We start from the raw sequence: 26497 nt of genomic DNA, 5'->3' as shown, positions 1-26497 counted from the left end.
ATTACATTTCATGCAAATGAAAACAGTTTTCACAAGTTTCAACAGCAGGTCACATTTTCATCAGTTCATAATCAGTAAAATATATGCATAGGTGTTTGCAGATGTATATATTGTTTCTCAGTTTCTAATCCATGAAATATGAGTACTAGTTTTTATTTATACATGTATTATGATTGTCAGTGCAACTTTAAAATATTATCTCTTGAAAGACTGACATGATTTTTCAAGAACCCTAAAAACATTCTGAATGCATTTGATGTGATTTTTATTTCTACAGTTTGTGAAGATATTATTTGTAATTCATTATTCTCCACACTTTGAGTGCTTCCAGTAGTGTTTTTGGCTCTGCAGTGAGGTTCTGTTGTGCCAGTGTGAGACCTTTTTACATCAGTGGGCCTCCAGCGAGAAGAAGCATCATCAGGCCTCATTGCAAGGCAGGGCCTCTGTGTTTAATTGTTGTACAGGATGTTTTTGTGGGTGGATCAAATTGATGTTGAGTATTTGCACAATAAGCAGAATTTTTTTATATCAGTTGAGATATTTTTGAGATGATTTCAAAGAGCAAGCAGGGTTATAGGCTACAAAAAGTCAAATGCATAGTTGGAAAATTTTACTTTTTCATGCTATTTCAGGTGGATTGTTTCTCTTAATGTCTACCTTTAGTGGATATTGCTTTAAGTAAGACCTAACCTTAGTACAGTGGACAAGTAGCCCAAGTTACACTATGACTAGTGAATGCTTTTTCTTTCCTCCACAGACAGTAGTTCCTTCCATGACCATAAGAACAATCTAAAAGGAAGGATATTGTGTAGAGTGAGGGAAGAACGTACGTTACAGATTAAGAGCAATAATGGCCAGGTGTGTTATGGATATAAATTGAAGTTGGATAATGAGGGACAGGGGGTTCTTTTTTTTTTTTTAGCCTGATATTCCTAAAAAGCTTTGCTTTCTAGTATACTTTAGTTAAATAAATACAAGTTTGTTCCATAGAGCTGAAAACATTGATGTATATTGAGAATGAATGAAACATAATTAGGCTTTATAATAAGAAAAAAACTTTGCATGCAAATATCTCTGGATATATGTTTAATATTTGATTCCTGCCAAAACTGTCTAACCTTTGTAGAATGTGATAGCATACAATTTTGTTATTTTTAGCCACATATTTTTGGCATCTTAGCATTAATACTTCTAATTAAATCTTATATATCATTCTGCCCTGCTACCTATTCAGCAAATGTGCACATTTTTAGAAAAAAAAAATTAACAAAGTTAAAACTTAAGGTCTTTTTTTCATCTTTCTCCAATTTCAATGTTTAGTGTGTAAATGTGTAACAGTATTACATGTTATATCTGAAGAATGAGAGCTCATGAGCAACTAAGAATTATTTCTACAAATCTGTAAACTCTAATAGTGAAGTTTAAAGGTTTTTGAAGACTTTGAAGCAAAATCCCTATGGTAATGGAAGTTTTACACACATGTGGAATGAAAATATGAGGTTCTAAGAGGGAAAACATTACTAATAGTTTAGCTCTTTGTATATTGTCAATCCAATTTTACCTTTATTGCTATCACTAAGTCCTGTCAAACTACTTTATTTTGCCTTTTTTTTTTCTTTTTTTTTAAAGACACAAATGCACTCGTACTATGTAACTTATGAGAGCTCAGGATACCAACAAGTTCTCCTCAAAAGTATTTGGTTGTTATCTTCCAGCAAAACACCTGTGCAGATCTGAGTGTGGGGAGAATGTGGTGTGTTACAGACTAATCTCAAAGAAGTGCTTAATATGATAATGACTGAAAGTTACAGGGAGGAGTGAGAGAACTATCGTATCTGCTCAGATTCAAATATCCTAGGCAGCTGATGACCACTGCTGCCAAAAAACCTGCCCTGGAGACTCTCTGCACAGCAGATAGAGAGGGAGGCAGCACAAGAGGACACATAAGCTTGGAGCTGGGCCGTCTTTGGAGAAGACTTGTCTGACAGAGTTTGGACTCCTGCATGGAAATGCCAGCTTGCTTGCCTTTCTAGTTCTGCTCAAAAATTTTGACAGGTTTGAGATGTTCCTGCAAAATGCTTAGATTCAGTTACAGCAGCTTTTTTCAATACAATAGTGCAGTCAAGAAGTGTTCACCTATTGAATTTCTTTGGAGTATTTCCTCACAATAGATGTTTTTAAAACAGTTTTGTTTGTTTCTTTGTTTTCCCACTTTAGAATAAAATTTGGGAATGAAAACAAAAATTTTGCTTGTTTCTCTGAGGTACCAGTGTTCTATAATTGTTCCTTATACAAGGGGGGCTCTTCTCCACAAATCTGTGTATCAAATTTGTCTTTCATTTAAGAACTCATCTAGTTGTCAGTCTCTCTTAAGGTCATGGACTCTCCTCAGTTTTAGTAATCCTTGTGGGAAATGGGCCACATGTTTATTGTCTTTGATATCCGCAGTTTCCTTTTTTTTCTTTTAAGAAATATTGCCATCTGTTGTTTTCTAGAATTTTTTTTAACATATTCTCTAATTTCTCCTGCATCACCGTCAGTTTCTTTGATCAGTTTTTAATTGATTAAAAAAAAAAAAAAGAAAAAACTATAATACTATCAAAAGCTTTAAGTTAAATAGGGCTGAAATTAGGTTATCTTACCATCAAATGCTCTTGTGTAGAATTCTCTTTCTTTTCATTACAGCCTCTGAGCACATTCTTAGTCACACTCGGTTACCATCCATTATTCTGCTAACCTGGAGTAATGGCATGGTGGCAAAGCAGAAACAGAGTTAACACAACAGGTAAAGCAATTACGTTGTAAAAATACACCATGCCCATATGTGGAGAAGAAAAACTCAGTGATGCTTTTGATGGTAGAGTACCGTGAGCTGGGCCAGGGCTGCCCAGCACAGTTATGTGCAATAGACACCCAGAGCAGAGAGTCTGTCTAGCCACGTTCATGTAGCTCATAATCCTGGCTGGACATGAGCTGGCCTGCTCAGATGTCATGGGGCCAGTTCCCTGCAAGGATAATAAAACATGTGTTTTTCTAAATCTAATGCTTGAAGATAAATACAACGTCCATGTTAGTATGAGTCCATATATCACAAGAAGGTAATAAGTAATCTTTTCTTCTGTTATTTTCAGAGCCAAATTTTGTGTCATCTTATGACATTGGGAACTTTACCTACTTCTTCTTCCGGGAGAATGCGGTGGAACATGACTGTGGGAAAACAGTCTTCTCTCGTGCTGCTCGGGTGTGCAAAAATGATATTGGTGGCAAGTTTGTACTGGAGGATACCTGGACTACCTTCATGAAAGCTCGGCTGAACTGCTCTCGCCCTGGAGAAATTCCATTTTACTATAATGAACTACAGAGCACTTTCTTCCTGCCAGAATTGGACTTGATCTATGGGATTTTTACCACTAATGTGTAAGTAAATTCCATGATATATTTTATTTTCTTGCTATTTGTGACAGTAAAAACTAAAGTTTCTGAGCTGCTCTCTTCTGCATATGCCAAGTAAAAGTCATAAACTCAAACTACTGTTTTGCCCAATCCACTGTCCTCTTGTGAACAAGTGTCAGTTCCAAATGCTTCCCACATGAATTGCTGAAGGCGTATGAAAGAAGGAAGAATTCTTAATATTTCCTTACAGCAGGGAGCCAGTTGTGTTTAAGACTACTCAGCCATCTTTTTCATACATTCTTATAAAGAAGTTGGTTTTTATTTTGCACACTATTGTAATACATAAATACATAATGTATTTATGAAAGAAATATTTTATAATTGTAATGTGACACGATCATGAATTTGAAATGATGTCATTTGACCGTGTCAGGAAGATCTTGCCTTACCCAAAAGAGCACAAGAGGTGCTCTTACATATTTTAAATTAGTCCTAACATATATTCATCTGAGTTTGAGGGTCAAACCAAAAATCTAATCTAATTTTAACTGAACGTGTTATATATCAACAAGGTAAAATTAAAAAATGTATATTTTGGTCTTAAAAATTAAAATTTGTTAAATATTAAAACATTGGATGGACATAAAAGCTTCCTAGACTCTGAGCTTGATATCAAGACTTGCTTAAGTCTTAGGAAAAAAAGAGACATTCATCTCAGAAACGTCCTTTGTTACTTTAAACATGATAACTGGAGGTCATATGTTGCTCAGTAAGAACAGCCCATGCGTTATGGCTGTGCAGCCCAGTTTTCAGACCACTGGAACAGGGTTTCAAATTTCGGTGTCTCATTTTCTTACCTGCTTGCAGTGTCTTGCTCTGTAAGTCAGTTTTGCCTAGAATTTTAAAAGGTACTTGGGCACCTAAAACATAGATCCATGCTCCTTTCTACTGCTGTAGACACCTGGATACTTACCTTCTATAAATATCCATTAACCAGGTGGAAACAGTCACAAATTAATGCCAGCAGATTATGATCCCTAAGTTCTTTAGACCATGAACATGAATTTGAGCTTGAGCTAGTTTCTTCTGCTTTTAGTACAGTCTCTTATTAACACATATAAGCAGCTTCCAGACTCAGGTTGGTCCCTGTACCACCAGCTCAGGCAGTGGGCACGACTAATGAGGCTGCTTGCACCAGGCTGTGATGATTCCTGACTTGGGACTTCGGGTGATGAGCTTAACCCTGTTCCTGCACTGGAGCAATGCATTGATGCTAAATGCTGGGTTTTTTAAAGAGAATAGTAAAGACTTTGGGACTACTGGGGATAAGAAAACTTGATGCTGTTTTCAACAGTAATTTTAATTTCATTGGTCTGTTTTACTAGCTAGTTTGAGTCTTAGAAGACAGATTTCTCAGGTGGCATGCTCATACACTGTTCAACATGATCTTTCATGAGAAGTCAAATAGCCTTGACACTCTCCTACCATAGAAAGCCTGACCAAAGGAATTCTGCTCCAGAAAATCCACAGGGCTCTGGCCACGGAAGGGGAGCAATGCTCTTCTCTGAGAAGGGCTGTCCTGGCAATTTGGAGAAAGAAGACATTTTCTGTGCTACAAATTCCAGTTTCTGAGGTTGTGTAAGGATATCAGGGCTGCCATCAGCACACCCTGGCTCTTCTGAGAAAGGACTCGCTAGTGTAAGACTACCTTTGCCACATGGAAGTAGGCAGTATTTGAAACCTTGCTGCTGCTTCACTCTTCCCCAGTAGCTCAGCATTCTGCTTTGTCCAACAAAGACGGACTATTCAAAGAGGAATTAATTACAACTGTTTGGAGGTGGGTTTTTTGATAGCTCCATTTAAATTATATTTGCTCCCGCCATCAAATATTGTAACTAAATTTTTGGACATTGTTGAAATGTTGTAGAGTTAAGATTGCTTCCCCATGTTGAGTACCTGTTCAGAGATATCTGCACAACCCATCTGATCCACCCTTCAGCCCTGTAACCTGACGGTGGAAAAGCGCCAGGGTTTCCCATGAGGCGGAATAACATAGTCCTTTCTGTTGGTGTAACAGCATCAGATATTACTGAACCACATTCAGCATTTGTCAATCTCTGTATCTTCAGAATTGCAATTATTTTATGGTACCCTAATGCTTTTTCTAATATACTGTGAATCATTTTGTGGGGAAAAAACTGAAGCGTTTCTGTCAATAAAGATTGAGTAATAGCAAAGCCTGCACCCTTTATGTGTGGTTGAGTACTAAGTCCACTGCTTCATAATGAAGCTGATTTTGCTTCTTTCAGACCATCCAAAAATCTATAAGCATGAGTCTGAAGTCCTTTAAGGACTTAAAGAAATTCAAGAAGACATTGGTATGGTTAATAATATTAGTGAGCTGCCTTTAGTGATAGTTTACATAGGCAAGGAATTATCAAATCCAACGATAATTGATTCTGCAGAAATTGTTAGCATGAAACTTCAAGATTTGGGGGTTCTTTGAAATAAGAGTGACAAGCATAAGAAAGCAAATTGCTCTTTTGTCCTGCTATTAAACCCATATATCCTAACCCTTTTTTCAGTTGTTCACAAATTTGATCCCCTGGGGTTACTTTTTTCTTTCCATCATTTTGGAGTTTCTATAGTAGGCTTTTTTAAGCCTTGTGTAAATTACAGGCTAAGTTTAAAAAAAGGAAAAAAAAAAAAAAAGAAAAAAAGAATGCCATGTGGATCAATTGTCAGCAGTTTTACCTGCAGTGGAAATTTGTGCAACTGCCACTTTCATTATCTATCCCTTTATCTCCAATTGTGGAAGAGAACAATGCAGTTTTCCATATTACGAGCTCTCATAGTCACTGGATTATATTGTTTACACTATGTGGAATTACTTTATTGTCATGTATATCACATTTTCAAGACAAGAACAGGAAATTGTATGTTTCGCCTGGCTGATGTTGTGCTAGTACCCCTGTACTAGCCCCTGTGAGTATGATGGTGCCCCTGTACTCGGCACTGGTGAGGCCGCACCTCGAATACTGTGTTCAGTTTTGGGCCCCTCACTACAAGAGAGACATTGAGGTGCTGGAGCGTGTCCAGAGAAGGGCAACGAAGCTGCTGAAGGGTCTGGAGAACAAGTCTTATGAGGAGCGGCTGAGGGAACTGGGGTTGTTTAGCCTGGAGAAAAGGAGGCTGAAGGGAGACTTTACCACTCTCTACAACTACCTGAAAGGAGGCTGTAGAGAGGTGGGGGTCAGTCTCTTCTTCCAAGTAACTAGCGATAGGAGGAGAGGAAATGGCCTCAAGTTGCACCAGGGGAGGTTTAGACTGGATATTAGGAAATTTTACTTCACTGAAAGGGTTGTCAAGCATTGGAACAGGCTGCCCAGAGAGGTGGTGGAGTCACCATCCCTGGAGGAGTTCAAAAAACATGTAGATGTGGCACTTCAGTGTAAGTAAAGTACGGCCTTGTGGTATTAGAGCAGCAGCAGAAGGTAGGAAGTTCTGAGTTTCTCCCACACCAGCTAGTTGGCAAGGCTGACAAAAATTTTAAATCCGATTTCTGTGCCTAAATCAGCACATCATGTATCATTATCTTGAGATATTATCTCCTGGCTGATCATATCTGCTTTGTTAATTACCTGAAGGATTGGAGAGTTACTGCCTTTTTTATTTATTTTTCAGCAAATGGTCTTCTTCATGTTGTTACTTAGGTTAATGTTTATATTTCTTTTGCAGGAACAGCATAGCAGCCTCAGCGGTTTGTGTTTTCAACCTGAGTGCCATAACTCAAGCCTTTAATGGACCCTTCAAATACCAGGAAAACTCTCGCTCTGCTTGGCTTCCATATCCCAATCCTAACCCTAATTTTCAGGTACAGATACGTGGGAGAAGGACAACAGTTTACAGGATGTTTTTTCCAAGTGCTGTATGGTTCATAGTTAGTAAGTCCAGTTTTGCAGTATATTATAGCCGAAGATCTTAAAAAGATTACCAAAAAAAAAAAAAAGAGTACCAAAAAAAAAAAAGGCTTAAGAGGTCACCTTATTACAACATACTTAATTTTATCCTTCCACAAAATAATTTGGGTTGAAAAGCAGATGTGCTTTGAAGGGTAGGAGAAAAAAGACTTAAGTTCCATGTTCTGTCAAAATGAAACACTGTAGTTATCTGTCAAGGTAACATTAATTCCTGGCTGAAGTATGATCAAACTGCTATTCTCTTTTACATTGTATTTGTACTATTAGGACCTGAAAAAGGAACATTGTTTGACAGAAAAAAGAAGGAGGAGGGGGAGGAGGGGTAAAGGAGGAGTGGTCAGGTTTTTGTATATTTTACTGTGCAAGGTGGTCCACACTCCCTGAAGGGTCCAATTAAAAGACTTTGTGACGTGGTGTGTGCCTCATTTGAACTTGTTGGCCTCAGAGGGTGTAATAGTCTGCAGTTTGCTGACAGCATAAAACTAATTAGTCCAAAGGGGGTCACTCAGTGGAACTTTCTACAAAAAGAAAAGGGTATTTCAGGTAAGCACATGCGCATTGTTTTCTTCTTCTGCATAGTCACCACTCCTACTAGGACAATTTTAGTGAGTGTGTTTCTAGCAAGGGAAACGGAAGGGAAAACAGCATTAATTTAGTGCTTAACAGTAACAGCTTTTCACCAAGATACTTAAGTGTATCCACCTTTATCCACCTTTCACCATCCCTTAATCTCAATGCAATTTCATGAGTTCAGTGCCTTCCCTGTCTTCTTGTAAGGGTCACGAGATCTTTGCAAGCATGAAACAGAATCACCCATCAGGGATTGCAGGTAGTTTTAATTATGTCCTGATTTATGCAAACATAGGAAAATAAGGCACTGAGTTTTGCTCTGAATTATAGGCCATAGCCACGTTACCTTTCCTAAATAGTATGTTTGGCATTAGCCCCAAGTGACAAGACACCACTTAAGAAAGCCATATTGCAGAAGCAGGCTATATTTGTATATAGCTTTTTATGTATTGTAGAAATATTTGTATTGTCAAAATGGTGACAGTAGGAGGGTCTAAGTGAGGCTAAATTTTTGAAGGAGAAAGCCTGAAGAAAGGCTTGTATGTAAAAATCTTATCTTCTTTCTGACTGGGTGAGCAAGTCCAATAAAAGTTATTAATCTCTCCCTACAAACCTTGTATTAATGTGTTGGTAATTTTTGTGAGAGCACTCCATACAGAATGGTACATGCAAACAAAGATGACAGCCTGATGGTTGTGTAAAAATGGTTTAAGTCTCTACTGTACTGTCGGTGCTCATCTCTAAATCACAGTCAAGACAGAGGTGTTGAAGAAATGTCTTGCTTGGATAGTCTGGCTGATTTTAATATGGCTGGTCCTTCATCAAATTTACAAGAACAGTGGCAACAGTTGTATCATATCTCATTGAGCAACAGCTTTGCAGGCCAGCGCTAGTGTTAAAAGCTGTAACGTGGCCTTTTACAACACAATATTGAAGCCAATTGCCATTAACTGATCTCTAGGTATCATTAGTGATGTCGAACTTCTGTTCGTTTGCAGGTGTTATGTTTTAACTTTCTGTTAGATTTCTGGCTCCATAACTGCAGCACTGGTATATATACCAGAAGCTAGTCTAATGCTTAGAGCTAAGTGTTACCATTTTTTGTGACTTGATGGTGCATTAGAGTACATGCTGCTCGTAGATAGGATATATTCATTGGCTGAGTCACTGGTTTCCTTCCCAGAAAGGAGGACTTTTCTTTTGTTGAGTGTTTATGATAAAATATCGGAAGTTCTGGTTGTGTAGCCTCGGAAGTAGGTTTATCTTCAGAGTATTCACCTACTCAGCAATAACAGACAGAAGTATGTGGTTTGAAGGAAGACCACTGCTATGTAGTGATAGTTACATCAGACTTTGTATTTCCAAGACTGGATTATATTAATTAAATATTTTCCAGATTAGAATACTATTGGAGTCCCAGTTTTGAGGAACACTGTTTTCTCCAGAGGTTGTTGCTTTTCTCTTTACACAGGATAATTTCCATTGTAAGACCAAGGACCTATGTATTTCAGTGTACTATAAGCGTTCCAGCTGGAATCTTTCCTGCTTGATAGATTCAGAGAAATTCTTCTTTGGCTTAGTTTATTTTTTTGACTGGCCTGACATAGGGGTGCTCACAGAGCCAGTAATTGTTTCCTGCCAGTTGCTTAACTGTCTTTCCTCATCATATGATCTCTCATTATGAAATTATTTATTTGAGTTTTTCTTAACATTTGTGGATTTGGAATGATCACTTAATTTCAGATTGAAAACATGGCAATAATGAAAAAATAACTGGTAGGGTTTTACATGCTGTATTATTTTGTTCATGCTGTAATTCATAGCATAATTTATGAAATAGTAGAATAGAATGAAAAAGTATGACTTAGGTATGCCTTTCACATCACCAACATATTTGATAAATGTTGTGAAGTACTGTTCTAATTCTCTGATGCAATTATGCATGAGTAAACATGTGGATGTTTACATATTCACATGCACTAAGCAGCTTTCTCTTTTGTGTCCTCAGTTGAAGACTTAAACACAAAGATACGGAAATTAACTGCCACTTATTTTTTCTTTGTTTATTTGTGTGTGCAATTAGTGAATGCTTTCCTGTAAGAAAACAGTACAGTTTTCAGATGTAAAATATGGTCAGTTCCAACACAAAAATGTCTTTGCCATGGATAACACTTTATAGATAGAGCTCCACACTGTCCATTCTTGGCTAGTGAATACAGGCTCTGAAGAAGCTGCTAGAACTGTGCGTGGTGCTGTGGCCTGGGATTTCTGTCAGACCCTGGTTGTGGTAGGACATGGGCTTTCCTTTGAAAATTTGTTATGTCTTTAGCACTGCATCTGTGTTAATTATAAAGAAAACCATTCAGAAAATTGTGTGGTTTGTTGGATGGTAGTTTTTCTCCTTCTTGCCCTGTGAGCATAGGATATCGCAAAATATTACTATAGCCCACTTGTGGTGGTCAGTCTGGTGCCCTGTCATATAGTTTAGAGTTAGGGAGCCTCTGCAGTACTGCCTCAGGGAAGTGGAGCTTCCTCCATCGCTGTGTGGACAGTTTGGTCAGCACCAAAATGAGACCTGAAAGTGGAATTCCACACTGTCACTACAAGATACACTTTTGTTTTTTATTTTCTTGTGCTGTAAATCAGAGAGTAAATCTGTTGTTATCGTTGACGCATATAGTAATGTTACTTTTCTGTGTTTACAGTGTGGCACCATGGACCAGGGTTTGTATGTAAATCTGACTGAGAGAAATCTTCAAGATGCTCAAAAATTCTTCTTAATGCATGAGGTCGTTCAACCAGTTATTCCAATTCCTTACTTCATGGAAGACAACAGCCGATTTTCCCATGTGGTTGTGGATGTCGTGCAGGGAAAGGACATGCTTTTCCATATCATCTATCTTGCCACAGGTATGAACTCTGCATTGCTGTGATAACTGGAGGTCTATGTGTTTAATGTTCTGTGAATCAGTTATGGAATATGTGTAGTGCACCTTGAACAACAGCTTTTCCTCTTTGACAGCATTAACTCTACCTTCTACCTTTTCTGAGTAGATGAATTCAGCAGTTTGCAATGTCTTTGTTTATATTGTGAACTCAAATTTTGGTGTCTATTTCCTATTCTCCTTTGAAGGTATGAAGCCTACATGCCCTTGAGGCAGCGAACAGTTGGAAATTCTACAAACAGGACTTCACAAGTTTCTCTGTCTTTTATTCTTTTTATGTAGTTCAGGGTAAAATCTCACCCAAAATAAGATGCTTTAGGATCCTCTGAGATAGAAGTAACTCTACAAATAGCAAATACAATTACTGCTATTGCTATTTCTGACTTTCCTGCTCACAAATGTTTTATTACCTTTCCTTTTCATTTCATTTTTAAGTCATTCATTATGCAGTTTTACACCCTGCCTTATTATTTGTTCATTTACATGTGAGCTTAGCAATGAAAGAAAAATAATCCTCCACCTAAAATTGCCTTGGATAGAAGTATTGCTTTCTTGGTTCAAAATTTCAAGCTTCTTAAAAATAGCGAGGGTGTCAGAGAACTGGTTTTGCCAAACAAGGATGTCCCCAGCTGAGACTGAAATACTAAGTTGGAGTAACATGTTTAGAGCCTCATAGCATAAGACTTAGGGGAGTTCTCAAATACTTAGTCCCATGCACATTAGTAGGGGATAGCTCATCAAAGCAATGGTTTGTTAATGTGAATAGTTTATCTCACAGTGAGTAGACACCAAATATGATAAATTTAGGGAAAGAATCCGTTGAGCAACAAGAGGAAAAAAATCCTAATCCTATTTATTTGATCTTGCAATCAATGAAGTGAATTTTGAAATTGTCATTGATTGAGTAGAAACTGGATCAATCCTTTTAATTGCTAAAATTACGATTTACTAATTAAAATTGTATATTCTGTAGTTTATCATTTATCAAAAGCCCAAGAAAAATGTGCATTGTGATTCAATATATGATTTAATTTTGCCTTGAAAGCATGATACCATTTTTCAGAGATTTCTTCTTTTGAGTCTGAAGAAATTTTATAGTAATCTGGTGCATTTGGGTGAGACAGTATTTCTTTGCATATTATCCTTGTAGCTTTCTCATTGTGCTCCTTGAAAGGCAGACAGTAATATAAAAGCTTTTAATAAGTTAAAACTGTGCTTGGATTTGACCAGTTGCAGTCAAAACAGCCCACTGGTTGGTAAATCACAGCACTTTAAGTGAAAGCATGCCAATACTAAATGTGTTTGTATTGTAGAGGTCTCCTTACAGAAACTGAATTACAGAAGCATGTACTGAATTGGTTTTATATGAAGAGACTATCACTGCATTGTGGGATATTTAAATTATAATGGCAGCACCAAGAATGATGTCATATGTCATAATTCTGATTGTCTTCAGTTTTGAGTTTCCCTTACTGTGTTCCCTTTTATGTTTGATTCAGTAAGTGAGGATCTAAAACTTTACGTTTCATGGTTCATTAATAAATTGTGTTCAGTAAAGGTTCTAGGTTCTTTTTGTGCATCTTTCTTGCTTCTAAAAATATATAGCTCCTATACTCCTTATGGTGTATGCTTGCCTTCCACTTTTATTCTTCTCTGTACCTCTGGTTTTGGTCATTCATGGAAGTAGGATACTACTTTAGCTGGATCTTTAGTCTGACTCCAGCACATGCTTTTACGTAATCGGACAGTGTGTGTTTAATGACTGTGAGAAACTGTACGATAAAAAACCCCAGGTAATGATATCGTGTTCTTGAAGTTTTCTTGACAGAGCCAATTCTGTTTCACTTCTGTTTCACTGAATCACAGTGGTTTTTGTTAACATTCCTTCTGCCCCCTCCCCCCCACTTGAGTGTAAGTACTAAGCTTTATTTTCCAATAAATATTGATATTAACTTTTCAGAAAAATTACCTTTTTGGTAGATTTTGAAATTACTGCACACATGTTTATATATAAATACCATACCTACAATACATAAGGGTAGTTTAAAAGTCCCAATATACCAAAATACACAGTGTAATTTACTTAAAATCTTATGATTTGAGGAGAAAGGCAGTATTTTTACCTTTGGGGTGCAGGTCATAATTTTAATTTCATGATATTGGTAATAATGCAGCATCTTAGTTCTCCATAGTCGTATCTTTGCTTGTGTAGAAGCATTGAGTTTGCATCCTAAACTACACATGCTAAAAGATTATTGAGAAAACACCACTGCTTCTGTAAACAGCAGAAACTAAAAGGCAGCGGCCTTAACTTTGGAAATAAACAATAACTTTAGAAGCAGATCAAGTTTAATAGTTTTGAATTCATCCAGTGTCTGGCCTTACTCCTGCATACAATGTCATCTACCCAAAGCTCCTAACAACATAAACCATGTGTATGTTTGGGAGAGGTGGAAGAGTGAGGTAACAGTCATTACCAGGTTGTCACTGTATCTTTTCTGATTTAATTTACTTGCATTTTTAAAAGTGGTGGCAAATTAAATTTGGAGTTAAATTTTTGCCACACTGCTCCATCTTCAAAAAAAGCCAAAGGAACAATCTGGGGAACAATGGGCTGGTCTGCATTCAGTCCCTGGAAAAGCCAAGGAGCACACCTCCTTGGAGCACACTTCTGTGGGCACATGATGGAGAAGAAGGTGACTGGGAACATTCAGTATGGATTTCCCAAGGGTGAATCAGGTGACCAACCTGATTACTTTCTGTGGTAAAATGACTGGATTTGTGCATGAGGAGAGAGTAGTACCTCAACTTTAGCAATGCTTTTGACACTGTCTCTCACAATGTTCATATATCCAAATAAGGATGTATGGTCTGTAGGGATGGACAACTGGATGTATAAAAACTGCTTGGATGTCAGGCTCAGAGGGTAGTTGTTAATGGGATGTATACAAGTGGTAAGGAGTTGAGTACTGTCCTGCTTAACATTTTAATCAGTCACCTGGAGGAGACAACAGAGTACCCTCTATCAAGTGTGCAGATGACACCAGACTGGGGTACCAGTAGTTAGACTGGAGGACAGTGCTGCCATCCAAAGGACCTAGACATGCTGGAGGGATGGGCTAGCAAGAACCTCATGAAATTCAACAGGTGCAAATATGAAGTCCCAAATCTGGGAAAGACTAACTCTATGCAATGATTGAGGCTGAGGACTGACTGTCTAGGAAACAGCTCTGCTGAAAGGACGTGGGGACTTTGGTAGACAGGAAGCTGAACATGAGCCAAGAGCATGCCCTCGCAGCAAAGACGACCAACAGTGTCTTGGGCTGTATTAACAGAAACATAGCCAGTAGATCAAGGGAAGATATTATCCCCATGTACTCCACTCACTTTAGACCACATCTAGTTTTGGCCTCCCTGCAACACAAGAAGGACGTTGATAAACTGGAGCAAATTCAGTGGGGGGCCACCTTCTGTTGGGGGCTGGAGCACCATGCCCTAGGAGGAGAAGCTGAGGGAACTGGCCTTGTTCATCCTAGAGGAGAGGCGGATTTGGGGGAGGGGTCTAGTAACAGCCTGCAAATACCTACAGGGAGTTTACATGAAGAACGGAGCCAGGCCCTTCACAGTGGTGCATGGTGGGAAGATGAGAGACAACAGGCAGAGAGTTTCAGACTGGATATGAAGAAAAACTTTTTCACTCTGAGGACAGTCAAGCACTGGATCGGATTTCCCAGAGAGGTTGCACAGTCTCCATACTTGGAGGTTTTCAAGACTAGACAGCAACCCAGTCTATGTTATAGCTAGCTGTCTTTTGAGTCGGAGGTTGGACTTGAGACCTCCTGATGTCCCTTCCAACCGAAATTATCCCCTGTCTATCGTATGCCAGTATGATGTGCAAATTGTCTTGGCTTAATTACATTTTTACTCAACCCTGTGATAATAAATAGCATTGTACTTTCTGCTGTGAAAAGGGAAGTGCATTCAACTCTAATAGAAGTACTGGCAGTAAGCAATTTACACCTACTGGTGTAAAGCAGGGTGGATCCAACCCATGCTGTGTGAGATGTACTCTGCATAACTTTTGTCGTTATAATTCATTACAACATTCTTACAAAAATTGTATTTTAAAATGCACAAAGCTGATTCAGTGGAAAGGTAGGCGTATAGATTGGATTGAATACAGATGAATGCTCTGCTGTCTTTATTACTCAAAGCAAAAATCCCATTCTTTGAAGCAGATGGGCAGTAGTTAAGATAAAATTCTCTCTCCCCCCCCCCCCCCCTTCACTTACCTATCCACCCTGTTATTAGAATACAAATATTACAGAGGAGAATAACCCTGACAGTATAAAAGTATAATCTAATTTCATTAAACCTTAAATAGATATAATATTACTTGAGGAGAGGCTGGGAGTAAGCAAACAAATGCATTAATCTACTGTGTCAACAGTTTTCATTTCCTAAACCTTTGCCAAGTCATCATTCTGCTAGGAGATTCTGATGTGCTGGGATTTAACAGCTACAGCTCATATCAAAAATATACTTTAGTACTTTGGAAACACATCTTAATCTTTCGCTGCACTGACTTCTAACACAGAATGAAGGTATGTATCAATTCCTGCACATTTTGTGTTGCTTAGAACTAGCAGTGCTGCTGGCTTTAGGCAGGCAGAAATCCCTGAAAACATTTTCAGTGATTCAGAAAGGAAAGTCAAGGAAAGCATTCACAGAAGTTCTGAACTAAAAATCATCTGTAATAGTAAGTTAAAAGTAGAGCAAGGTAGAGAACAACCCAATATTCTGACAACTTTTCAAGTTTAAAAGACTTTACTTCCTTCTTCATTAGAAAAATTTCAAAATTTCCAAAAATGGTGCTATGTATGTCATAGTTTTGTTTCCCTCCCTTTTGTCCCTTTTTTCCCCCCCTCCCATTTCTTTCTCCCTTTTATTTCTTCCTTTAAATTTAAATGCCTAGGTGTCCCATGGTTAAAAACTTTGCCAATATCAAAAGGTCTTCAAAGCATTTTTCAGAAAACAGGATGCTGCAACAAGAGCAAGTAGCCCTTGTTTGGAGGACTGTTGCAAAATGTATTGATTTATTAGAATGAGTAAGAAAATTATTAGGTATGGTGTCTAGTTTGAGGGTATTATGAAAACAGTTTCTGGTTGCTGTTTCTTGGGAGTTCAGAAAAGGTAATATTTACACTGTCTGAAAAGAAACTTTAAGGCCATATTTTAAAAATGACTTGGTGGAAAACTCCCATGTTTTCTCTGTTCTTCAGTCTCAGTGGACAGAGGGTGTCCCCTCCGTATCCTGAGTAGAAACGGTATATGCCCAGTGGTGGTTCTTGATTATTGGGATTTATAGTTTAGCATTGATGAAATTGGGGTATGGCTGACTTATAAAGAGTATGAAACCTGAAGAAAGATTTATTGTTGGCTACATTGCATGTCTCTAAAAGTGGGTTGTTCACTGAACTGAACCTGAATTTTTATGCCATAAAGCCAGGTTTTATCTGAGGCTTAAAGATGACTGGAGAATGTTACAACAGGTTTTGAACTTCCCTTTCAAAGAAGTTCTAGAAAGTGTTTTTCCCTGCTCTTAAGACCTTAAAATTACAAGTAGCAATGCAGAGAATAATGATACAAATAATTCTGATGAAACACTTACAGCAGTTATTATGAAGAACTGGATAGGTTTCACGAAGAAATTTCAAAAGATACTATTTGAAAATGCAGACGGATTTTTCATACCTTTGCCTTTAGAAGGGTTATAACAGGTAATAAATCTCCACAAATGTAACATCTTTCTCATGAAGCCCCAATGTGGTATATTATGCAGAAACCAGTCCCAACCTCATGAAGTGATTTGGAAGTATGCATGAAACTCAGTTTGGAAATGCTATACAAACTCTTTTGTTTGTATTTCTCCTGTTTGTCTTACTAGATGGGAGTAAATTGATGCAAAGTAGTGCACGATTTGATTTCTCTATGATTTTTGTTACAGTTCTATCTTTTTGTTTTTGTGATCAATACACAACACTTTTTGCTAGGGAACAACCCAAGGTCTTAAGAAAAAGAGTTGTGTGTGTGTTTTTGCTAAAAAATCTCAGAAATATTGTCATTTTCCTGGCAGACTACAGGTTCTGATCAAAGTGTGCAGCTTTCACAGTTTGATGTGCATGGTGTCATAATCTATGTAGTTAGTGAAGTTACGGACCTTAAAATTATAAGCAAAAACATATGCTTATACGTGTTTCATACATGGTGAAGATAGCAACAAAGCTTAAATTGACTACATTTTTTCCAATTTAGTGCTATTTCTGACTGTATTATCTCAAGTGTGTTGAGGTTATTGTAAGTAATATGCAGATAATTTTTGTAGAATTAATGTATGTAGAATGTTAATGTTTTGTAGAATTAATATATAGACATTTCCTCTCAGTTTGAGAAGCATCTTTCTAGTCTAGAAACTACAGTATAAATGCAATAATAGTAATGATGAAAGTAGTGGTAATTTGAATCACAAGTCAAGTGTGAAAGTGGTAGGTAGTCTATTTGTATGTATTACTACTTTCTAGTTCAAAAACAGAGAAATGGGGAAATCAGCATGCAGGTGGATAATGGGGCATATACACTGTGGCAGGCAGTTGTCACCATTTAAAACTATTTCTCATGTGTTGTAACAGAAAATGTTACAGAAAATGGTTGTAACAGAAAATGGTTGCTTTGTTTCTTATGCCTTTCCTTGACAAAGGTATAGGGTGCTTTTACACAGTTGTAAAGCACCTCTGCAACCTTTTAAAACTACTTCCCTGTAACTTCTTATTCTTCTGGCCTTATGCAATGTCATTTTAAGAGGCTTGAAGCAAGGACAGTCATCAGTTACTCTGCTGTCTAAAACTGGCACATGTTGGAAGGCACCAGTCCTAACAGCAGCATGATGATCTTAACATTTGTTTAAAAAAATCAAGCAGTAAACCGTAAAATTAATAACCTTATTCTCTGCTCCTTTTGGAGTGGCCACTACTTCTGATAAAGGAGAACCGTAGCTGAATGAATACTTTTTTTATATTTTTAGTCTTTCCAGGAAACATTTTGCTGCAAAGTTTAAAAAAAGGTTTAAAAGATTGCATGGTTTTGTCTTCAAGAGTCTAATGTTTGCTCTGGGATTTATGCTAATGTTACTAAGAATGTTTGCTATATATTCCTGCTAGAATATTTATGTTATTTTCCGTGTAAAATATTTTTAAAGACAAAGAAGGATAGTGTAAACCATAGCTGATTTACTATGTACCTTAAACACAGAAATGTTGATTTGCCACTGCCTTGTGTATTGTGTCACCTGCACTGGGCAAAGTGGCTTTAAAATGTTACCAAATGAGAATGGTCATGTCTGAAGTCCAGGGTACATAGTTATGAATTATACTATAGGGCCCTAGAGAATCAAACCCAGCATTCTAAATGTCCAGTAGTACTGATTTCCCTTGGCTTTATCACTGTGTGTAGAGATAAATCATTCTGCCAGCTCCAGTTGGAGAGTGCTAAAAAGGTTTCTTAATAAATAGATGGCTCTGACTATAGCTGGTTAAATTATTAATTGACAGCAATTTGTATGTGAGAATCGTAGCCCTTTATTTGGTTCACAAATTACCCACGACTTATTTGTAGTCATTTTTTGTTATTATAATCAACCCATAAATAGGTTATGATTTTGATTAGTTTGTTGCTGATATTTGCTCATATAGTTTGTTCATAGTTTAGATAGCATGTTCATGAATTGCCTGCTGCAAGTAGATAGCATTTGTATTCTCTTCTCTCTTGGGACAAATTTAAGTAGAAGGCCTTTTTTTCTGTTAACAAATTATCATTATGTCTTTATAATTGCCCAGCTCTATCAGATAAAGACTATAAATAAATGTCCAAAGAACATACGGTGTGTGCACTTCTGTGGCACCACTGGAAGTCAGAATTGCTGCAAGAAGCAGCTAGTGGCAGAACAGCTGGCTCTGTTTGCATGGGAGCAAGACTAATGCATGGGCCAGGGAGGGGAAAACTGTGAAGAGCTGGAGACAAAGCCTCAAACTTCCATTAAAAAGAGACCAGCTCCTCTTTATCACAGTGATGCTGAGCTTTCAAATCCTGTTTGACTGCTTTATAAACTTAGAATGGCCAAGTAGCCTTTCCTTCTTCCTTTCTGTTCTTTTTGGGGCTATCACCTGTTCTTCGTGGCAGGGAAACTAGACTTGATAACCCCTACATTCATTCGTTACTAGATAAGTCTAATGCACAGAATGTGAAGCTGCAAGTGAAAGAGGTATCTTACATGGTACTCAGTGTTGTCCTGCTGTCTTCAAAGCGAAGGTATCCATTAGCATCTAAGCCTATATTCAAATCTCTTGTTTTGCCCCTGCTAGCATGCAGTGCCAGTCAACAGGCTTGGTCTTAATTTTGAAAACAGCTATTGGAATTAACCTCATCTCGGGGTGAAGTTTGAGCTTTGAACCATGTAACTCTTAGGTGAGTACAGAGTTAGTGTTCAGGACTCTTCCCGAGAGATGTGGGGAGGAAGCCTTCCCTTTGAAGGGACTTGGCTGTATCAGAACTTTTCAGAATGGCTTAGGTAACTTGGCACGTTGCTGAACATTGTGAACATCTTTAGAATATTCTGCAAGGCCTTTTACTTTTAAAAAGCCTTTCATTTAAGGTGGACATGCATAAGAGTGACTCAATGAACCCCTGCCAACTAAAGAAGAAAGTGGAATAGTTAAATCATGGGGAGAAAAAGAAGTCCAAACCCTACATGAAACTAATCTTTGACCTTAAAAAGAAAAAAAAGAAATGTTGGGTCACAAGCATGATGATATTATATGTACGATATTTAGTGTGAGCTGTCAGTAAAGCAATTGTTAAATGGGGTATTCTACTGAACTACTGTTTTTGTTAATGTTTATGAGCTGCTTCATTCTGCAGCCTTTTTCCCAGTAAACCTCAATAAATCTAAATGTTTACAACTAAGCAAATACAAGCAGTGCCACTAGTAATCAGTGGGGGTTTTCCCCAGTAGTATTTGTGGATGTTTTTCCTTGTGTTTACCCAGCTCTGGTCATAGGACATGGCAAATCTTCATAAGCTAAAGAATTTTGCAATAAAGATATGCCTTATTTACTTTGTTCTGTGACTTGTAAGAGTCATCAAAATGTGAAGACATGTTATTCCAAATACACATGTGCCTTTGTGTGAATGCCTTTGTGTGAAGAGTCCTGTAACCTGCAGGCAGATTCACAAAAAGATAGATTAGGTTCTGTATGCATTTTACTGTATCAAGTCACTGGGTAAGAGTCATAATGTTTGGAGCAGAGACTCACTTGTCTACAGATTCATTCTTCTAGTTTTTATTATTTTTATTTTTATTTCTTATCCCATGAATCTTGGAAATTTGGTTCTACAACTGCACAACTTCAGGAGGAATAGGCATGACCCCAACCAACATAGTGGTTAGATCACTTGCCTAGGAGATAAGAACTGATTTTTAAATAACAAGCTGTGTGAGATTTCCTCGTTATTGCCAGATGTCCCAACTCCCTAGACTATTATATAAAGAATATAATGTAATATGATTATATATGTTATATACTATGGCTATTACTGCTTTAATGTCCTAGAGTAGTGAGATGAACGTCTTCTGGTGAGGGGTTTTTAGGTTTGTCTCTAATCCCAATTTTGCTTCTCTCTCTTGTCCATTTACTTCCTAATTTGCATTAGATTAGAAAGAAAAGCATTCTTTCCTCCTATATTTCTGAATAAAAGCCGTGCTTTATGCTGAAATTGCTGCTGGAATTCCATGCATATCATAATGGATTTGAACTGGATATATGTACTGGATTTGGCTCATCTGGGGACTGAGGCATAGGGGCATGTACTATCCAAACTGCAAATGAGTTTGAGTAGAGGATAGTCCCCGAAACATTCTAGTCAGCCAAGTTTATGAGGCTTCTGGATCTGTACAGTAGTCAGTTGTCTTTCTGACACTTCCAATGAAAACAGCCACGTATGACTCAGTTAAGAAATCAGGCAAGGTTTATTGTGGGTTATTATCTGAGAAGTAGTTTTCTCCACTTGTGCATGTAAGTGCTTCTTTGATCTGGGCACTGGAAAATTTATTCAGTGGGAAAACACTATTATATTCATAGCATGCGTTAGGTAGTACAAGGTATTTATTGTTGTGGTGGCATGAAGGAAGGCAATAAAAAATAATAGGAGCAGTAAGCGCTCCCTGTCCGATCAGATCCAATCAGAGTTAATACGTCTCAACTTTGGGAGACTGGCAGGGATCCAGGGCCTGTATTTGATAGTAATTTTATCCTTTGTGTACAGTGTGGCATTCTTCACTGCTGCTCTCTGTCAGATAGCAAGCTTTAAATCATAAGAACCACTTCATCTTGTGATTAATATCTATGTTTATTATCTAGTCTACTACTTTAGTTAGAGCTTACACATTTCTTTAGAGGTGCTCATCTCCACTGTCTGAGAAGTCCAGTCCTACCTACTGATTAAACATTTTAGCAGGTCTCTCCAACATTAGAATGTTTTCTCTTCCTGAGAAGAAGCTTATGGGAAATTAATATAGACTTTTTTGTTTCTTGCATCATGAATTGTCTTAGCCAGTAGCAACCTTATTGTTTTATTTCTTTCACTTTTCAGAATCCAGGATATCGAAATTATGCATCTCTTGACAGGTGTAATGTTTCCCATTCAGAACCATAAGAATTCTTGTGTCTTCTTTGCCTCAGGGCTCCAGGTTTTGTGTATGTATGTGTGATTTTTAGTACAGTAAAAGCTGGATGTTGCCAACACGAGTGGCTGTAATTACAATATATTGCCAAATGGGCATTCTCTAGAATAGGTGTTATTCACATGTAGGTCTTGATATTGAATCTCTTTAGTTATCATCTAACTGGCCTTAGGGAATAAAATTTTTTCGTGTTTGGGAATAAAAGAGTGTTGCCAGTCACACTCTTCTCAACCAGCTGTGTCTGAACTGCAGCCTGATTTGTCCTAATTTAAGTCTGTAATATAAACTAGATGGCTCACTTCAAGTACAACCTTAAGTACAGCCCTAAGCAATCCTTACATAATTGTTGCTTATGATAATGTGTTGATTTAAAAGAAGAATTCATATCCAATGGACTGAAATATTTGAGACTTCTAAAAACATCTATTAGGATTCTCGGTAAAGGTAGTCTCATAGCACATGCTCACAGGTTAATGTGCATATTGGCAGGATCTGTTTGATTTAAATACAGGAACTATGATCACAGGCAGTAAATATGTACATTTTGGTTTGGCTTTAGGTTTGATGCACCAACATAGTCTTGATATTCTATTTCATTTTGAACCTGACATTATTGAAGCGCATTCCTTTTCTGAGCTAGAAGAATGTGTCTTTTTCTGTGCCAAGTTACTTCAGTCTGATGCAAGACAAAAAAAAAAAAATGTTGTACTGGCCTTCTTTAAGGATGCTGGCTTCATTTGTCATGATCCTTGTAAACATTTTTTGTTACTGAGTAACTTTATAGACAGAACTTGGGTAAATTAAATACAAATTCAAAATGATATTATTGCTCAGTAAGATCCAGGACTTTGTGCTTGATGTGGTTATGAATCATGCCTTTGCTCTGTATTGCCTACCTGAGATTTCCTGATACTTCCACAAGGAAGACAAAGAGAACGAGTGTGGGGTATTAGAGCCAAACTTGAAATTGTTGTCAGTCACCTGTTTGCCGAGTCCTGAGAAGCAACTTTCTGTTCTCGAACTCATTAAAGCCTTATCTAAAGATTTTATGCTGTAGTTTTAACCATATCTTCTCTGCATGAACAGCATTTCTTGAAGTAATGTTAGGATCTAAAGTATTGTTATAGGTTTGAATTCTCACATTTTAATATAACTTTCTGAAGGGGATATAAATCATAGAATCATAGAATATCTTGAGTTGGAAGGGACCCATAAGGATCATCAAGTCCAACTCCCTGCTCCTTGCAGGATGATGATGATACTTGGGGGCATGATCAAGTAGCCGTGTCTTGAGCAAATCTGATATGCTTCCATGGGATTGTCCTCTGCAGTGAACACAGCAACAGGAGAGGGAAAGGTCAGCCTGTTGATACAGTGATCCAGATGGTAGCAACACTCATATGGGGTATGTAGAGCTGAGGTTTAATCTCTCTTGGGCTTCAAAGTTCAAAGACATCTCTTCCACTTCCTTATTGAATGCTTGATCCAGGAGGGAAGGGGCTGCTGTGGATGGGGAGGAGCCCTCCTGGATCCACTCGCTGCCATTGTTTTAATCTGCATGCAGAGCTCATGGTTCATCCGGCCTGCAGATGCAGGAGCACAGCAGCTCACAAGCCAAGTAGGCAGAGAATTCAGCTAGAGAGATGATGTTTAATAGGCCTTGCTCCCTGTTGCAAGGCCTATTAAAATATTTTTCTGATGCCTTTTTAAATAAGCAGTAAATGCTCCCTGAAATTCCCTAAGGACATGGAAGGTACCTGTTGCTTGCAGGGCATAAAATCACATTAGAAGCTGCTGAGAGTAAGGAAGAGGTGTTTTTCACAGGCTCAATATATTGCTTATCTCTCTCACCCCTGTTCCCAGCTCTTTGATTACTCTTCCCCACTGGTGTATGTTAACACAACTCTCAGAGATTTCATGATTTTTCTTGGCTGCCGCTGAGACTTTTCTGTCTTTAGTTCAACTGTCTCCTACACATCGAGGGAGAATAAGGTAACTGCCTGTCGCTGGTTTTGAATTTGTCAGAAAATCAAGTCAGTGTGCAAGCAAACAGCGTAACAAAAGAAGTTTTAAATCTCTAGTAGCAAAAGGTACCTTTTAAAGTATCTATAGTAAGATTTTGTTATAGTGACATAAAGCAGTTTTACAAAAAGTGAAGTTTCAAGTTTTAATTTTTTTCCCTTTAGATGGTATTACTGTTCTGAATACCAGTTTCACACATGGAGTCTTAAGAGAGAGAAAGCTGGTGATTGAACCCAGATCTCACAAGTCTCCAAATTGATCCATAAGAGCAATTTCTTCATTAAAACTTTTAACATTGAAAACTAATTAAATGAGATTGCAAATAAAAGGTCATGAAAAGATACCATTTCATAAAGTCTTAAAATAACTAATGCTTTATGTCATATAAATAAAAGTAACGTACCACAGATTGAAATGTTAATAAATGGGCTTTTATCGACTATAGCCTGTTAAGGAACTGTAGCTTTTGCTTATAGGTATTCTAAAAATATGTGTTAACTTCTGAGTAAGTTGAGTGCATGAACTGTTACGGATATATTCAGCTCCTCCAAATGTGAAAAAATTTTATGAACTTCTATCTTATCTCTCTCAGTCACATCTTTGTCAAGCTGAAAATCTCTTATAAGATTGAAAATGGAAGAGAAGTAGTAAATAAAGGTATGAACAATGAGCATGATTCGTGAAAAATACATACATTTTGAGATTGTTGAAATTACTTTTTTTCTTTTGTCAGGCAGGAAGAAACATCTGGTTTAGATCTAGGGAGGGTAAAAATTTGCCACTAGTGTATATGAGCTTCAATCTGAGAAGCTGAGGAAAAGGGGTGATTTGCTTTGATATGCTTTCTTTGTGAAGAAAACAGACCTAATTGGTGTGGAGGCTGAGATGTGTAATTCATGTGTTTTGTTGTTTAGCATGGGGTTTTGCTTGAACTTCTAGAAAAGAGCAAGGGGAAAGCAGAATAAAGAGATTTCGGTTTTAGAAGTTAGCAGCTTCAAGTTTGTAGACATAGTCTTTCAAAAAAAGGCATGCTGCTTTGGTTTAGCTGCTAGTTGCTTTGCATTTTAGTCTCAAATAAATCTGAATTTCCCTTTAGAACTTGAATTCTCTATTTATTTGAAAGATTTTTTAATAAATCTGACTGGAGCTGGCTTTAGATTCCAGTTCGACATAGAAGACATGAAATGGCCACTAGGGAATGGTACACAAATTGTACTATTTTCTAAAACATAGTATATTTTTGATTCATAGGAAACACTGCTAGTGGAACCTTAATTGTACGAACTTACAATCTGTTTTACTGTAAGGTGTGGTAGATGTTTTCTGTATTAAAGCAGGGTTTTAGCTCTTTGCATGGTAATTACTGGAAGAAGCCTTTGCTGATTCAACTGCAAATTGAGTATTTCCTTATGCTGTTGAGACATTGTAATACATGGGAATTAAGTCTACAGGGGATAGAAGTGTTCTAAAGAATGCATTATGTTTAAAAAGCTTTCTCTGGAAAACAATAAAGAGAGGATTGATATGGTAGTTGTCCTGATTTCCATAGATAGATAAATTCCAAAATTGTTGTATTTGAAAATCGAAACTAAATTTCTTTTTTTTAGGGAGTGGGATTGGGTTTAATCTTCAATAATTGTTGGACAGTGTTTGTCGTTAATTTGTATGTTCTTTTTCTGTCCTACCAAACACATGGCTTGCTTTGAAGGAAGCTCCTTATTTTGGAATAACTAGTATCTAGATGAGCGCTTTTTTGTTCAAAGGAGTCTTTGAATCAATATTTCTAATTCTTGTGTAGAAAAGTTAGTCCATAAATATTCCCTTCATAAAATAAATACATATTATATTTTGACATACAGCTATGAGAAATTCCTCTAGTTGCAGGGGTACAACTGATTTTCTCTTGGAATAGCCACTAGGCATTAAGAAGCTTGCTAAACATTTTGGAAGGTATGCAAATAGATTGTGGCTAAAATTGCACCTTTCCAATTCTTAATAATTGGCAAATGAGTTAAATTATCTCTCCTGCATAAAATCCTGGGGACCTGTAATAGACCATCATACCTCCTTTGTTGACAGGTATTATCAACAATGTGTCTCATTTCAGCTTTAATTCAAATTAATTTCCAATACTGTAAGGAAGCACATCAATATTTACTTGAATTGTAATAGGAAAGAGGGAATAAGAAGGAGTCAGAGCCAAAGATAAAGAAAGTAAATCTAAAATACCGTGCGGGCTTGCTTTTTATAGACTATCTTTGAAAACTGCTGTTGTTACATCCAAGAAGTGAAAAACAAAACCAAACCAGATTACAGAAATTACTAGGGGGTTTACCCCGAGAAGAATATTTTAATGTATGATTTTTCTACATTTTTCTTCTGCTGCTTCCAAAACTCTCTTCAAAGAAAGAGCTAAACCTTTCCTACTTCCTAAGTGTGATAGTTAACCAACCATTCTGTGCTTTGAAACTGTTAATGCACTAAACACTGTGTGGTATAACTGTTTGTATATAATTTAAAGGTGGCTTTTACTAAAACATATTAAAATGATATATGTACCATTTTAACACTTCCTTCTTTCTTTCTAATTGTCAAGCCATCAGAAAACTGAATGTTTAATTGTAGGATTGCTATGAACTGTGTATAGTATGACAGTAAGCAGGAAATTTTGATTGATTAGTTGTGGAAGTTGCTTTTCCTTAAATTTGGGAGCCTTTGCTTCCCTGCTCATTTTTGTTAACTTTCCTCTTTCTGCTAAACATACCAGCAGACTAACAATGACTATGTTTGTG

At 37.3% G+C, this 26497-nt stretch overlaps 1 protein-coding gene across 2 annotated transcripts in view; it reads left to right on the top strand.

The window, feature by feature from the left end:
* The window catches only part of SEMA5A (semaphorin 5A), a 354266-nt gene that overhangs the window by 212951 nt on the left and 114818 nt on the right, over positions 1-26497 (top strand). For both annotated transcript variants that reach the window (XM_072853077.1, XM_072853078.1), the window contains exons 9-11: positions 3132-3417; positions 7132-7267; positions 10649-10853. In XM_072853077.1, the coding sequence (XP_072709178.1) occupies positions 3132-3417; positions 7132-7267; positions 10649-10853 (627 nt within the window). The remainder of the gene's footprint in view (positions 1-3131; positions 3418-7131; positions 7268-10648; positions 10854-26497) is intronic.

Source organism: Ciconia boyciana, chromosome 2, assembly GCF_034638445.1.
Source record: "Ciconia boyciana chromosome 2, ASM3463844v1, whole genome shotgun sequence".
Taxonomy (NCBI): Eukaryota; Metazoa; Chordata; class Aves; order Ciconiiformes; family Ciconiidae; genus Ciconia; species Ciconia boyciana.
The sequence above is the reverse complement of the archived record's forward strand: the minus strand, read 5'-3'. Positions and strand labels throughout refer to the sequence as shown.